General features: G+C 40.2%; 1 protein-coding gene across 14 annotated transcripts in view; it reads left to right on the top strand.

Annotated features, from left to right (window-relative positions):
• The window catches only part of LOC115570877 (RNA binding protein fox-1 homolog 3-like), a 1,044,539-nt gene that overhangs the window by 925,849 nt on the left and 101,375 nt on the right, over positions 1-17,315 (top strand). For all 14 annotated transcript variants that reach the window (XM_030399653.1, XM_030399654.1, XM_030399661.1 and 11 more), the window contains one exon: positions 10,881-11,027. In XM_030399653.1, the coding sequence (XP_030255513.1) occupies positions 10,881-11,027 (147 nt within the window). The remainder of the gene's footprint in view (positions 1-10,880; positions 11,028-17,315) is intronic.

The following is a 17,315-nucleotide window of genomic DNA, read 5'->3' as shown; positions in this document are numbered from 1 at the left end:
AGTTTTGTGATGATAGGGCAAAGGGTGTGGGAATTATGTACAGAGGCTTTGTCCTCGCCTGCTCTAACCACTGAGCTAAACGACGCCCCTTAAACATCAATCTCACCAACTACTACTTCAACTACTCCTTTAATTTTTGACATTTTCATCTTTCATCTCGATGTTCTTGATGCACATCTCTAGACTGTCAGGCGGCAAGCAAGGCCATTTGTCAAACTAATTTCCCATAAAGTTTTCCCTTTCTTTGCAACTTTTGGGGAGAAAACAACCAAATTAAATAAATGGTGACTTAAGCCTATATATTGTCTTTCTTAATTTGTAATAAAACAGTTTTGGAACATTTCTATAGTGTAAGGCAAAATATAAATAGATTAAAAATAGATTGCCACTCAAAACCAACCATAATAGTGAAGTACAGTCAGGGAAAGTGGTATATATAGCTTGTAGCTCAACATTCCTGTTAATGCAGTCAATCGATGTTGGATAGAAGCGTGGGGTCGGTGAAGAGGAAAGCTGGGCCGATGTCAGCGAAAGTGTCTGACTGGCCCACAGATGTGGCAGCCCAACAGGATCTTTCTGGGTGTGCCAGATAACCAGTACACCCCTGCACACCACCCAAACCTACCAATCAGGATATCACTCTACACAAGTCATGTAATTGCCTCTAATACAAATGTGCAAACAACCTCACACACATATACATAGCCTAACTATTCTTGATATTCTTGTCATTGTTTTTGTATTGTTACAGTTTTGCAGCAATCAAAAAAATAATAATTCTAAATGAGCCGCTATGTTGGTCTGGTATGAAATCCCCAAGCAGTCGGGCCATGAGTTTGTGTTTGTCCAGTCAGATGCAGCCAGGAGTGTTTGCAAGGTTATTTAAGTATCCAATGCAGGAAAGTGCCCTAAGCCCTCATGTCCGAAAATGCCCATGTTGACATATCCAAGTAGTTTTGGTGCCTTTACTTTTAAGACTAACTGGACGTTGCTTGTCTTGTATTACTGATTTGACTACAGAATGAGACTGCGATGTTTTCAGACGCGACAGTGATGCAGAGACTGCTGCAGCTCTGCTGCACTACACAGACGCTATCTTGCCCTCATCACAGGCAGCCTATCCAGTGTCCACAGGGATTAACAACAAAGCGAGATTCCTCTCTTTTCTGCTTCAACACCAGTTTCTTTCTTTCATCAGCTCACTCCCATCTTAGTTTGTAAATAATATTCAGTCTTTGGAGAACTTGTCTCGTACAGGATGCAGGGACTCTCACTGCCTCTGCCAGTTTTCTTCTGTCACTTTGCTTCTACCCCAATTTGTAAAATTTCTTCAGTTGAGTTTTGGAGAACTTGGCTTGTACTCCAAACTGTACCGTCTACACATTACTTAAAGTTATATGTTACTATACATTATTACTGCCAGTGTAGAGTTGCTGCTGCTGTTATTTTGACAGTGAAAGTAAAGCGAAAGTATGACTTGGCATTACAAAATGGAAGAGGGTAATATTGATTTAATTATTGGTAATAAAGGAACAGACGATTGCATTGCAATAGTGTGGTGATGAGGATGATGATGATGATAATATAGAAAAATTAAATAACCAAGACTTTTTAAACTTTCATGCTGTTAAATCAATGACGATGCTGTTTTATCAGCTTCTTGATACGTCACACCTGCCAGGGGGATGGATTATCCTGGCAGAAGAGAAGTGCTCACTGAAACAGATTTTGTGCTTGTGACATTTAAAAAAAATGTCAGACTGAATAACTGAAACAATGACAGCTCCATATGTCACTTTCTGGGATATTTGCCTATAAAATTTCACGAATATGTTTTCAGCAGGACATTGGGGAAAACTTCAAGAGTAATGAGGATTTAGGGGCTCTGTGGAATTACAATCTAGACTGGCAGATAACAAATTTGAACTGCTGGTTTAAGAAGGGCACTTCTTATCACTTTGGGCTTTCTTTTGTACCTGGAGCTGCCAATTTGTTGTTTGACAGACATTTTAAGGGTCCCATTTTAGTAAAAAATTAAAGCCGCAAGCAGCGTTGAACGGGCCCTCACAGTCCACGCGCCTCAGGGCATGCTACCGTCGGGGCTTGTTCAAGCAACACCTTCTGCTAAGGAAGTCGTTCCTTTATAATTCGGTGGCCTGCTATTGCCAGTATGAAATAATGTACGCTGAAGTCAGAAAAACTGTGTGAACTGCTGCATGATTCCCCGGACAAAGACTGAGTCGGTGGTCCGCTTCTGGAGCTGGCTGAAGAGAATGTCCACACGAGGCATGATGCAATGAAATAGTTTCAGGAAGAAGCTGAAAGTATCATCCTCCAGTAGCCTCACAAACTCTCCAGCTTCCCGCACAGTGGTAGGCTCAAACTCCCCTGATGGTTTCAAAACACTGGATAATGTCACTTTTGTGCTAAAACACAGTGTTCACGGCACAGATATGGAAGGTCCATCTTACTGTGTTTGCTCTTGGGAGTCTGTGTGCCACCACTCTATCAAGCACACTGGTTCTCTTGGGAGATCTTGACAAAAATCGAGAAAATCCAGCCAGGTCAGAGAAGAACTGATTAACTGATGGGATGTGAGATGTCACCTACTGCATGATGAAAGCTGAAGGGGAAGAAATTGCAGCTTATGGGGGAGTTGCTGTTGTGTTTGTCCCTCTGGGGCTTCAACAGCCAAAGTGGAAGTCCTACATCTGAAATAAGATCATCCGCTGAAAGCAACAAGATTTCCTACATTTCTATGTATATATTGTTTATGTGAAGTAAAAGATGTGGGATCCAAATCAAGCTGAAGAGAAATTTTTCTCCAGTTCTTCCAGCTGCTCTCCACTGTAGCGATGATGTCATGCACTCTAGCTCACGCAATACACACCCATTATATAATCAGAAGATGGCCTACAAATCCTTAAAACTAAAACTGTGATGATTTGAAAAATTTTACACAAAGCCTCATCAGGCCATACCACACAATGATGAACATTTATGTGATAATCAGACAGTATTTTGTTATACTGGGTTGTTAAGATATGGGTTGTTAAGATATGCAAGATTGTCTGTTTTCAACACATTATGCAGGAATTTGTCATTTTATATTTCGGGCAGTTTATGGACTATCAAAATTATTTTGATAACTTTCTGTCAGGAGGGTCTACAGATGCTACATGCAAAGTTTGGTGCAAATTGGTCAAATCGTCTAGGAGGAGTTCGAAAAAATAGGTTTTTCATTGTTTGCAATTTTGCGGATGGAAAGTTAATGCAAAAGTGGGTGTGACCTACACCAAACAATTCAGCTAAATTCAGGGAACACATAGGTATGTGGTTTAATAATGTGCAACATAGTAAGTGGGAGTTATGAGCAAAAAAGTCTTTTGCATTGAAAATAGCGCCACCTGCTGGCCATTTTTGGTGTGTGAGTAACAGGGGCCATTCTATAGCACCTCTATGAATTTCATTTCCATAAGTGTTATAGTGTGGGCACAGGGCCACATATCAAATTAAACTGGCACCAGAGCGCCACCTAGTGGCGGATCGGTAAACCCTTTATCTGCTGTCCTCAAGACGGCACTGACAATAAATGTACAGAGTTTTGTGTTAATCCGGTGAACCGTTGTGGAGATATAAAATACTTCAATTTAAAGAGCGCCACCTCATGGTCATCGCATAAAATTTTGCACAGGGCCTCAGGGGCTCATGGGTAAGTCGTAACCTGAGTTTCATGTTATTAGACCACACCAATGTGGAGATATGCAACACTTTCTGTTTTGAACCAAATCTGCAGGAATTTTTTATTTAATAACTTAAAAATTAAATTTTCTATCACAAGTCTTTTGATAACTTTTTGTCAGGAGGGTCCACAGATGCTGTTTGCCAAGTTTTGTGCAAATTTGTGATTTGCCTGGGAGGAGTTCGAAAAAGTAGGTTTTCGACATTTTGCGATGTAGAGAAAAAAAACGGTGGCGGAAATGGGCGTGGCATATACCACGAGAATCAGCACAATTCACTGAAGGCGTGGATATAAGGTTTTTGATTGTGCGACAAAGTATATGGTAGTTATTAGCCAAAACGCACTTTTGTCAATAACAGCGCCACCTAGTGTTGGAAATTCAGGACGACAATAGATTATAAAATTGTTCGCAAAGTGTGACTTATATTCCAAGTTTGGTGAATTTTGGGGTATGTTCAGGCAGTGAAAAATGCGATCATTTGGGCCGAAGAAAAATAATAATTTCAAATACAGTTTGAAGATGTGAGGCAGTCTGGGTTGATGGTTTGGTGAACAAATTGGATTTCCCCTACAGGAGAATAATAAAAGTACATTTAACTCTTTAAAAAAAGACTTTGGAACCAGAGAGAATAGATGGGTAGTAACCAGTTACATTTACTCAGTAATATGCACTTGAGCATCTTTTTTGGATAAATTGTACTTTTTAGAGTAGTTTTAATGCAGCATCATTTTGAGAAAATCTTTATCTTTACTGCATTACATTTGGAAACAGTGGCACTACTTTGTTATTTTATGCCTTCATGCATGTTCAGCTGAGAGGCAGGGGGTCAACTCCCAAGTATGCTGGCGCACTGCTATCGATCATACGACAGCCAAGCCTCCATAGACTCCATTCAAAGATGCAGGAACATTTCAAATTGCGCTAACTGCTAATATCTGTGGATAAAATAACAGTGCACAGCATAGCGGGCTGCAGTTGTATGAAATCAGTAGAACATTAGAGAACACATCACTGACAGAGAGCTATAAATGTGTCTGTTTTGATAATATATGCATCACAGTATACCTAATAATGCTAATAATAATCCTAATAATCCTTTGAAAAACAATAGGGACCTCGCAGGTCGAGACCTGCTTGGGCCCTAACAAAAGGTGAGGGAATCTAGGTCCAGGCACTGAAGGTCATTTCACACATGTAGAAGGCCTTTTTTTAACAGGCAATTAAAAATATTTTTTGAATGAAAGATTGAATAAAATACTGCTTTTAGTGGCCTAAACATCAACCTACATAATCTAAACTACATAATTTATGGGATGCAGAATGCAGTGTATGTTAGCCTTTCTCCCTGGCCAAGGTGGGTAGAGTAGGCAGAAAATGTACTCAAGTAAAAGTGCTGTCACATTTCAAAAACAGTTAATCAAGCAGAAGTAAAAGTCATCATCAATATACTTACTTCAGTAAGAGTACAAAAGTATGAACTCAAAAAGTTAGCTGAGTAGTGAGTAACCTAAATAATAAAGAAGAAAAACACCAGCACACTTCTGTCAGATCCCAAAGTGTCATTTGTTGTTTATCTGAGTGGGATTATTTCAACCACAGATGGTCTTCATCAGGTGAAAAGCTAACAGACACATTTATCTATTTATGACACAATAATCAAGCATCGTCAGATAATCTGCCACATTTACATCAGGACAATATTCCCAATCTGTATCATTCAAGCACAATCCCAGAATATTACATTATAACACACTATTATCAAATACAGTTTCTTGTCACCTTCTTTGGTTGTTGTCTCCTATTTTATGTTATGATTTTGCAAGAATGTGGTTAAATTACTTATTTAGGTGAATACGTAGATAATGCTGTGCCTGTGATGTTTCAACATTGTATAGTTTTAAATACAGGTGTTTACTTGTTAGACATGAAGAAGACGACCCGTGGTAAAAAAAAATTGTTTTTAGTCATGACCACATAAAAAAAAGTAGTTTGTCTTTTTCGTGCACATATATTTTGGTCTCCACTTTTCTGTCTCTTTTAAACAGGTTACAATTAGTCATGCTTATCGACTTATGAAATGCATAGCCCTCTCATGGCGCTCACAGACCTGTTATTTTGAATATTTACATTAGAGCAGAAAGCAGGAACAGTATACTGTGATGCATATATTATCAAAACAGACACATTTATAGCTCTCTGTCAGTGATGTGTTCTCTAATGTTCTACTGATTTCATACAACTGCAGCCCGCTATGCTGTTCACTGTTATTTTGTCCATAGATATTAGCAGTTAGCGCAATTTGAAATGTTCCTGCATCTTTAAATGGAGTCTATGGAGGCTTGGCTGTCGTATGATCGATAGCAGTGCGCCAGCAGACTTGGGAGTTGACCCCTTGCCTCTCAGCTGAACATGCATGAAGGCATAAAATAACAAAGTAGTGCCATTGTTTCCAAATGTAATGCAGTAAAGATAAAGATTTTCTCAAAATGATGCTGCATTAAAACTACTCTAAAAAGTACAATTTATCCAAAAAAGATGCTCAAGTGCATATTACTGAGTAAATGTAACTGGTTACTACCCATCTATTCTCTCTGGTTCCAAAGTCTTTTTTTAAAGAGTTAAATGTACTTTTATTATTCTCCTGTAGGGGAAATCCAATTTGTTCACCAAACCATCAACCCAGACTGCCTCACATCTTCAAACTGCTGCTGTGTGTGGAAGTCTGTGATGTAATGCCATTACCTTCACTTGCCTGTTTCTCAATTTTTACTGTTCTCCCTTCAATCAGCACTTCTCCTGCATGCATCTCTGAACTCTCTCTCCCTCACTGTTCTCCATGCGCTCTCTGCCTCTCTCTCTCTCACTGTCTCTCCGTATGAATGCCGCTACCTTCAGCACTTCTCTCTTATTGATCGGGTAGCTTTAGCTGACATCATCGTTCCATCTCCATCTCTTGCTTTTTCATTCTGTCCATTCATCCCTCCATCCCCATGTTGATCTGATTTATTATGTACATCAACTTCTTCTTTCTCTCTCTCTTTTTCTGCTTCCCACCGCAAACAACACACTGTCACAGTTTGAAGCAATTAGAAAAAGATGGCTATGACCTCCAGAAAGGGTCTATATTTAGAAGGTCAAAAGCATCATCCCAAGGGTCGAGGAGGTCAAACAATGATTTTTTCAAAAAGATGTGACAACAACATTAACCATCCATCTTGGATGCTTATCTGGGTACTGTTGTGCATACCCTCTCCTCTTCATGCTGGCCTGAACAGGTTAAATTCTGGGACTGTGGATTGTCTGTCCGTCAGTTTTTTGTACAGTGCAGCCAAACACTAGGCTAAAACACTGAGTAGTCTGACACATTAGGCTACTATTTTGACACAGTTCATCTTTATGGTGTGACAAACCCTTTGCTCATGTGTGAGAGAGAGTGAAAAAAGGCAGAGTTTACGTTCAAAGTTTCAAAGTCATATGATGCATCATGTATTTTGGGAGTCGGGCTTGGTACTTGCAGTTGATAAGTGCATATTTTAAAGTGTTGGGTAGGGAACTTTTAGGTTCCCAAACTAGACACTTTCCTCACCATGGTTGCACCTTGAGATCTATGAATCAATATGAATATGGGGGATTACGCACCAGAAAGGCATTTGACATGGTGCAGAGTATATGGACACTGATCTAATGTTGGTCATATAGGAACCGAATAGCTCTCAGCAACAGCCCCAGTCCCATACTCCCATGGTACCCCCACAGTATTCCCAAGGGGAGACGATCATTTGCCTTCTCCTTCTCCTGAAAACACATGAAAACCGGACAGGCAAACTCCCATAACAGGAGGAGGCCCCGGTGTCCACAAACTGGTTAGGGTACTCTTTTTCCTCTGGTCACAGATTCATAGAATCTTTGGATCACTCTTAGTCTGGTCCCTGTCCTAATACCAATTTGCCTTGGGAGATCATAAGAGGTCACTGAAATCCATATGAACAAATATTATTGAAAAGTAAATAACAGGCAGCCAAACTCAAATCAAAAGGAAGCCAGACCATCAGAGTTTCCACAAACCTAAACCAAAATAACAAACTACACTGAACACAAAGCCACTAAAATGGGGCTGTTTGACCTGAAATGACTAAATAGAAATATAGCCGCAAGCGGCAATCTGCGGGTTCTAACCCCTTTCTCCCCAAACCGGCCACCCTGACCCTCATCCCCCGCAGCCGATGACATCGGCTGCCGTGTTCCTCAAAGCTCTGTGCAACACATAGCCATGATAAGCCCCAGATTTCTCCAAATTGGGTTTTCAGCTACATGCTAATGGCATTTATAGCGCCCCCTATAGGTTGAGCTCAAAATGCTTTAGTAGGCAGATTCCCAGTCCTGTTGTGAACCTACCCACCAAGATTTGTGCTGATAGGACAAAGGGTGTGGGAGTTATGGCCAATCATTTCTAAGCCCCGTCCATTGCAAAAATACATGGGTCCCTTGTGGGCATGTTTTTTTAGAAATTTGTCTTTTCATCTCTCGAAGCTGTACACCAGATTTGGTGTTGATAGAGTCAATCTTTCAAAAGTTCTATTAATTTTACTGTTTTTAACATTATGCAAATTAGCAAAAACATCTGTAATAGTGGCTTTGGTGGTGTAGGAGGCTTTTTTGTAGAGTACTATCAGGAGGACGTGTATGAAAAATTTCAAGTCAATAGCACTTATGGCTTGGCGGGGAGAGCCTTTCGAAGTTCACACCCTATGTTATAGCGCCCCCATCTGACCGATCGGGATCAAATTTTTGGAGCAGCATGTGGACGTCATTTACACTCAACGTACCAAGTTTCGTGTCTCTGGGTCCTTCCAGCTCACCATAAATGGATAAAACGCAAACAATGATGGTTAATGATGAATAAGCCACGCCCACTTTCACCTATCAACATGGCACTCAAAAAATTAGTTAATACTCGCCCCTAGAGCGTGCACACCAAATTTGGTGAAATTCCGTCCAATGGTCTTTGAGATACGCATGTGTAGCATTTATAGCGCCCCCTATAGGTTGAGCTCAACATGCTTTGGTAGGCAGATTCCCAGTCCTGTATTGAACCTACCCACCAAGTTTTGTGGTGATAGAGCAAAGGGTGTGGGAGTTATGACCAATCATTTCGAAGCCCTGCCCATTGCGAAAATACATTGGTCCGTGGCGGCCATGGTTTTCCACCAGTCTGGCTCATTTATAGTAGAAATGTGTCTGCCCGTCCCCCAAATTTGGTGTAAATAGACTCAATCTTTCAAAAGTTCTATTCGTTTTACTGTTTTTCACATTATGCTAATTAGCAAAACATCTAAGTAGGCGGATCTAAATGGTCCAATATGCTTTTTTGTAGAGCACATGGAGCTGGATTTGTGTGTCAAATTTCAAGTCAATCAGACTTATGGTGTGAGGGGCGTGGCCTTCCCAAAAACGCATTTTCAAGCCTTAGTTACAGCGCCACCATCTGGCTGACTGGGCTCATATTTTAATAAAAGTTGATGCACATCATTTCCAATCATTGGGCCAAGTTTCAAGTTTCTGGCCCATTCCAGCTCATGGGAATTTGAGCTCAAGCGGCAGACAACAAATAATAATAATAAACCAGCACAATTTTAGAAATTGTCAGGCTGCTGATGAGGCCAGGGCGAGAGAGAGAAAGGGGCCGAACGAGATACCCCAAAGGCCTGAACTACAAAGCAGGGTTTGGGTTCATCAAGGTCATTTTAGTTCAACACTGGGTTTTCAAAGTTACAATCTCCCTGGCATTGCCATGGTAACTTAAAGGCATAGTTCAGGTTTTTTGAAGTGGGGTCATATAAAGTACGTATCTATTGTCGATCTGTTTCCTACCCTAATCACCGATCAGCGCAGCCTCAGTTTGGAGAAGTAGAGAGGCGCTCCAGCCCAGACGCTCAGCTTTGTACTGCAGTGAACGGGGTTCAGCAAACAAGCGAAATTAACCACCTAAAACAAGGCTCACGTAAACTTTTTTACACCAGTTCAAGTGTATGTTGTATAGGTAAAATTCACACTGCTTTACATCACTGTCAGAATGCGCTTTCTTTTGGCACTACATTTTCTCAACCACAGAACCTGCGTATCCATGCGCATTAGCGTAACTGGGCAACAGCTGATCTGCGAGCGGCGGCTGGACGAGGGGTTTACTTTCGATAAAAACAAAACTTAACTCTCCATATCCTTCCGCATTAGCGCTCATGCGTAGGGATACGGGGGTTCTGCGGTTGAGAAAAGGTAGTGCCAAAAGAAAGTGCGGTCTGACGGGGATGTAAAGCGGTGTGAATTTTACCTATACAACGTACACTTGACCTGATATAGATTTTTTTAGGTGAGCCTTGTTTTAGGTGGTTAATTTCGCTTTTTTGCTGAACCCCGTTCACTGCAGTACAAAGCTGAGCGTCTGGGCTGGAGCGGCTCTCTACTTCTCCAAACTGAGACTGCGCTGAACGGTGATTACGGTAGGAAACAGATTGACTATAGATATGTACTTTATATGACCCCACTTCAAAAAACCCGAACTATCCCTTTAAGCTGCACATCTAACCTGCTCCTGAACAGGTTATGTTCCAGTTAAAAGATTAACATCTCTCTCGAAATAAATGTATCTCTATTGGTTGAAAATTCTGAGGAATGTAATTCTTTTCATTCCATTTCATTGATCTGTTGTATACTTATATCACTGACATTTGTGTTAATTGATCAGAGAAATATGTATGGATTGTGATGAAAAAAACTTAACGGCGTAATAAGGTTCCATCTATGAGCGAGTACAATTTGATCCATATCCAAATAAAAATCTCTATCTAGCAGGCTTACATATGATGGATTAGGCTTGACTGAAGTCAAGGGGACTGGTGGGGCTTAGTGGAGATAAGTTAGGCCATTCTAGCTTTGGTAGCTTTTATCTACAATCTCATTGTTTCTGTCAAAGGCCTAGCTTCTTATCACAAAGGAGGAAAAGGAACATACAGAGTGGAGTCCGAAACAGCTTTCTTTGATGCCCCCCTTCCCTCATATTTAACTTTCACACAGTTCTCTCATAAATTTCTTTTTACCATCATGGCGGCTAACCTTCAGCACTGTGTGTCTTTCTTGCAGCAGGCAGAAGAGGTTGCACAGACAGAGGGCTCCCAGCAACTGCACCTGCAGCCCAGTGATTCATTGGAGAAGCAACAGCCCAAGAGGTTACACGTCTCCAACATCCCTTTCCGTTTCCGGGACCCTGACCTCCGGCAAATGTTTGGGGTGAGATGACTACCGCACCAAAAACTGGCGCACACACACACACTCACACACACTCAATATATATCCAGTTAGAATCATTCAGTTTACATTGCCGGTGCTTTTCAATAACACAGTTGCAAATGCTTTCAAAACAAAATCATAAACAGGAGGTCAAAGGGAATTGAAAGAAGTTGACGTCGCTTTCACATCTTTCAAAGCTTCAGCAATGGTAGCAGGAACCTCTGGTTTCAAATCTAGAACTTGCAATCTCTTGTTTGTAAAGTAAAATCTGTTTTGTTGCCCACTTAAGCATTAAATCATCAGGCAGTATAGTTCAACCACTTAGAAAAGCTTAAAAGCAACCCAGCTCAAAATATGTAAAACCATGTCAGACCCTTAACAAGAAGAGTGTTTGTCCAGCACTGTACTAATCTGGGGTCGCAATTTCTCCACCTTTGTTCACACTGAACCAAGCAGCTCCTGTGTAACATGGTTCATATCATGATGCTGACATCTGTGACGCTGACAGTCCTTTTTCACATTGTGAGACTTGCCAGGCTACCGATGCAGAAGTGACCGCTAAGTAGGGTTGGAAGATACCACAAAAGTTTGTTTCAATTTGATACACAGTAATACTGGGCCAATATCGCTAATATCAATACTGATACTATTTATTATCAGAAACAGGACAGTTTTTTCAGGCAAAAAGCAAAAATATTGGGCTCTTGGGGAATCATCTTGGTATAATACCAAAATAATTAGGTCTGTAGCCTATGATAGACTAGACACCTAAATATAGTAATCCGACGCAAATAAAAGGCTTACATGGGTTCAAGAGAAATAAATGTTTTTAGACAGCTGTACTCAATGATGAAATAAAAATATGTGGGCACAATCTAGAAGAGAGCACCTGAAACTGATCCCTCTGTATCAATCCAACTGACACTAGAATTGATCTTCAAGGTGCATGGCGTATTGGTAGTATCGATGTTTTAGGATCGATCCACCCACTCCTATTGACAATCTTAGTTCTAATATCACTGCCATTAGGTTCATGTAGCACAATAACTCCTAACTTTGTCTGAATTTCATTTAATTTCAACTTGCACTGGCTGTAGAATGATTAATAGTTAGGATCTACATATTTAAAGATAATTTTAACTCCAACACTTAAACAGCACAAAGAGCTTTATATTATAATCTTTGAATTTAGTTACATCTAGTAACTACTGTTTTCCTTGCTTACTTGGGAAACACCAAAACGTGAAAAGTACATGCAAAGCACCACAATTACTTTTGTTATCTGCAATAACCAACATCAAGATCTTCATCTGCTCCCACCATCTAAGGAAGTAAAGTCCCAGTGAATACATTTTATTTTTGATGCGAATGTCCCCCCAACAACTGGAAAATTCTTAGAGGATTTGTGCATGTTAACCATTTTAATTTTGACTGCTTTCACAACGAGGACCAAGCAACGTTTAAAAAAGTACAAGGAGGGACTGAGTTCAAACTTGGAACCTTATGCTTGTGGTATTGCTGTAGCACATCCCGTGTAATACTTAAATAAAAAAGAATGCGATCATTTGCAAACTAACTGTTAACTAACATGAGTTTTACCATGTGTTTCAAAGCCTATGTAGAAAGATCTTTTATACAGTCATGTGTTTCACAAAGAGGTGAACCTCACCCCATCCTTATTTGTGAAGTATGGAGCCTTTCTAGAATGCCTCTTTTATACGCAACGATGATACTATCACCAGTTACCAATTAACATGTTTACCTGTGGAATGTTCCAAACAGGGGTTTTAGGAGCATTCTACCACTCGCCCTGTCTGTTGTTTCAAACAAAAAAAGCACATATTGTTGACCTTATGAAGAGCAAGTTGATGAATCATTTACCATCCAAACTGAGCAACTAAAACATAGTCAGTGTTTTAAATCACTGAGCACTGTAAATATGCCATTTTGAAGTTAGTGACAAGATCCCCCTCACATGAGATCAGCTTGTAAAAGTTAATTTTCCATCAGACTTTGTTACGCTGATGTCATTGTGCTCACAGACCTCAGCAACTAACTTGATGTATGCAATAAGAAAGTTAGAAAGTCATGTCATGGTTGACAGGCACATGAACTTAACACTCACACACACACACCTTCTCTTTTTTTCCCTTTTAATGGTCTAGCTTTAAAGATTAATAGTTATGCGGAGGGCGGTGGCATTGCTGTCCAGAGATTGTTTAGGCTCAGCCTTCACCATAATGGGCTCCACTGGCACGCTCCCCTATTCACTTAAAAATGGAACTTGTGAGCAACTGGCTCAATCTCTCATTACAGTTCTGCTAGACTACCACCACAATGCAAACAAAAGCAATAGCTAGGGCATTACACCAAATGGAATTCTGTGTCATTTCAGCAAAAGCTGTGATAGAAAAGCAATACAAGAGCATTAAAAAAGCCGTATAAAGAGGTTCAATCAAAGGTGATGCAGCCCAACCTAGGGGTCTAGCTCTGTTCTCAATAATACTCCCTCAAATGCCTGTGGAAGTCCAGATCAAGTCCCAGGAATTAAGCCAGATTTTTTTATGTGGCTGCGGAAATGGAAGCACACAAAGCAGAAAAAGTATGGCCTCAGGAAAGCATAAAACAGGGTTCATTACCCGATCTTATTTGAGTTTAATTCATAATTAGAACAACACATTTGGAGGTAAATTACTGGGCTGGGGAAGGAGGCTTTTAATGGTAGAATGATAATTGACATTCACAGCACCACTTAATTCAATTCTCTTTTCTCAAGATGTGGCTGAAAAATGCAAATAATTCCCTGGGACTGAAAACTCCCTAGATACTTTGCACATTTACCTACACACCAAGGGTTATTTGGATTTAAAGATCCATCAAACAGTAGGGAAGCAATCCCAGTCTGACCAGAAGTCAGCGTCTGTTGGGTGTGTTTTGGCCTTTCATGAATTCCTTGTCATTAGTTTTGATGCATGGAGCCAAAAGTGTGAGCCAGTGGATCCAGCTGGGCTGCACTCACAGAAGGATGCTTTTCATTTAGCCATGCACAGAGAGAAATTTGACAAGCTGATATGCAGGACTGCCATCCCCTGAGTCTCAGCTGTGTTTAATTAATAAGCAGGCACTTAGTGAGCCATCCACTAGAGGGTCCTTACTGTCACATTCCCAGAGGTAGGGATCCTAAATGAGTCATAAGATACTCAGCCCTCAGTCACGTGCACTCAGTGTTTCACATACACACAATGACACTCGCATACACTTAAACATTTATGGTGTACCTCAGCAGTGTGTGTATGGCTGTGTGTAGGTGTGTGTGTATGTTTCCAGTAAGCAGGGGTAGGTGGGTTTTGTGCTAATGGACTTTTAATGACACCTACTCCTGCCTAATCACCTGTTCTTGAGGCTTCCAGCATTCCAGGTAGCCCAATGTTCCCAGCAAGGGGAATTCTTTTTAATGTCTCCTGTTCATGATTGCATTCCATAAGGCCATAGTGTAACCTGCTCTGCATCTGAGGAGGTGAGGTGTAATTACAATCTAAAAATATACTAATGTACATCAAAATACAAGTCCAGCAATGGATCCATTTCGCAATGGGTAGTTAGAAAACCTGAGCTTTGCCAGTGCTGTGTCTCCCAGTGGTGCCAGTGTGTTTGTGTTGATAATTAATGGCAATTGATTAATGACAAGTGTTTACAAAAGAGAGAGACAATTATTGCTCTACTACTATCTACACATAAGTTAAGGCACTGCTCGAGAGACTGGTGACGTCATTAATTTTGAGACGTTATACAGCTCATTGGAGTTTTATCAAAATATTTGAGAAATCATCAAAGATCGTCAGGATTACATATTATCTCGATTCTAGATCTTAATTTGCACATGTGCACCAAACAGAAATAGGTTTAATTTGTCAAAAAACTGTTTAGACCTTTAGGTCTATACCTTTACCTTTACCTTTAAGTACAATTCTAAGGTGCAAGTACCTTAGAATAACATTTCCAGAGAACTTTCTTATATTTGACCTAGTTAATTAGTTTTAGTTACTTATTACTATATTCAAAACTATGTGAGAAAAGACAATATATAATTTAAAAAATATAATATTATACAGTGAATCTGTGTTTCTACTTTTCACAGTTTTATAGTATTTTCTGACACGAGTATTCTAAGTTAAGTTATGCAAATCAGCAATCTCTACAATGGTAAGAAAACCATGCAGCTCAATCCTTAATTGAGCCTGAGCTGACTGAATTCATGTCAAAGCATACAATAACTTTTTTTCTCCTAAAGCAACAGTGACCTACATCAGCATTACAACAGAAAGCTTACTTAGCGTTGCCCTTTAAAGAATATCATTCTTACATCAACATGAATTACATCAAATACATGATTTTGAGAATTATGCTATGACTTAACTTATTCAAGACAACAAAAGAAACAAAACACAAACTACCATAAATTACCAAATAATAGCCGGGTTTCAATTAACCACAGGATCCCCTTTAAATGCAAGGTGCCAGTGTATATTTTGATAAATAACCGCCGGTTCCAAATAAATGCCGAGTGTAATGTATTTTTGAAAAAAAATCAAGGAAGAAGACGTGACCACTGACACTGCACGTTTTTCTTCTTTGCCTTTTTCACATATCGTGCTTGCTTTCTGTCAGTCAATATGATCGCCATGGCTGCGGTGCAGCAAAACAATAAAAAGTACGACTTGAAATCAAAACTTTCTGTCGTAAAATATGCATAAGGACTACTCGGGAAACGCAGCTGCAACAGGTTTCTCTGTCTACCAGAAGAGATTGAGAGATTGGCGAAAAAATAAAACTGAACTTCAGCATCTGTCCGAGGAGGACAGCAAAAGGGCCAGGCTAATTGGTGGAGGTAGGAAGAAGGCTAGCGGAGCTTAAAATAATCATGCGGGAAAGGGTTACCAGGAAACGGGCATGCCACGAGAGAGTGTCCCGCTAAATGATCAGGGTGATGGCGAAACAAGTACATGTACGCCACCTTGAGTGACAGCAGAGATGAGAAGTTTGCCGTGAGTGCTGGTTGGCTAAATAATTTCCTCCGCCGCAACAACTTCACTTGCAGAAGACATACAACTATTGAATTAAACGCCTGTCCCAAATTGCTGCCTGGTCCCAAATAAATGCCTGGTCTGTTAAGTGATTGAAACAAATAAACGCCACAGCTATTATTTGGTAATTTACATTTATATTATTAATTATTAATTATTATTATTATTATTAATTATATCCACAAACTACAGTCACAGGTCTTGTTTTTTATCAAACACATTCAGTTTCATTGTTAATCCATTTTTTTCATTGCGCACTGTTTCTTTCTCTTCCTCAATCCCTGTCTTTCTCCTTCCCACTTTCTTGCTCTGTCAACAGGGTAAAGGAAAATCACATCATCATTTTAACTGATAATTATCAAAGGCAAAGCTGCCTGTGTGAGGACACACATGCCAGTGAACCACAGCAAGATTGAACCATAATAACATGATAACACGTTTTTCATTTGAACTCATGTCTCTTTCACCTCTGGTCACAGCCTACATGACTGATGTGTGTGGTTGGGTGTGGTCAGAAGTGTGCTGTGCTACACTTGTAACCACACCTTACAGTAATGGCATGGTGTATACTTGTACATCACTGCATACAGCTGAGAGGTTAAACCACTGGAGGTCAGCAAAAAACAAGGTTTGCCAGGGGCTGTTAAATTAAGCAGTGCTGTACATCTTTATCTTTTGTGCCACAATAGTGATGCAGTCAGGTGTGTTCAGATGTGCTTGCACCATGGCAAAAATTACATTAAAGGGATATTCCGGTGTAAATTTAATCCATGGTCTAAATCACCGTGAAATCGGTTACACTCCCTCTCGAGAGATCAAGTTAGCAGACCGCTAATTTACGGAGTTTTATCAACCTCAGAAACGACCGCACGACAACAATACACTGCAGTAAATGGATCCAAATATAAACCGCCACCAAAAAGCCACAAATAATGCTCAGAACAGCTACAAACTTCAGCAACAGTACAAATAGGGTCTCAGCACATAGTCTGGGGCATCTAACCTCTGCTAGCTTAGCTAGGGAAGCTATTGGGAAGCTAAAAACAGACTTCAACTCTCCTCCATCAGCTTTCGGGTCGGGGAAGTCCCAGCGCGACGATTACCAGGTGCGATTAGAAATGCTCAATTCCGTTCTTTTCCCTGTCCACTCTTGATAATAACTGTTATAAACTGGCAGGTAAGACACATATGAACTTTGATTGCT

The sequence above is a fragment of the Sparus aurata genome, chromosome 20 (genome assembly GCF_900880675.1).
Source record: "Sparus aurata chromosome 20, fSpaAur1.1, whole genome shotgun sequence".
NCBI classification, from domain to species: Eukaryota; Metazoa; Chordata; class Actinopteri; order Spariformes; family Sparidae; genus Sparus; species Sparus aurata.
Note: the sequence above shows the minus strand (reverse complement) of the source record. Positions and strands in the feature narration are given on the sequence as shown.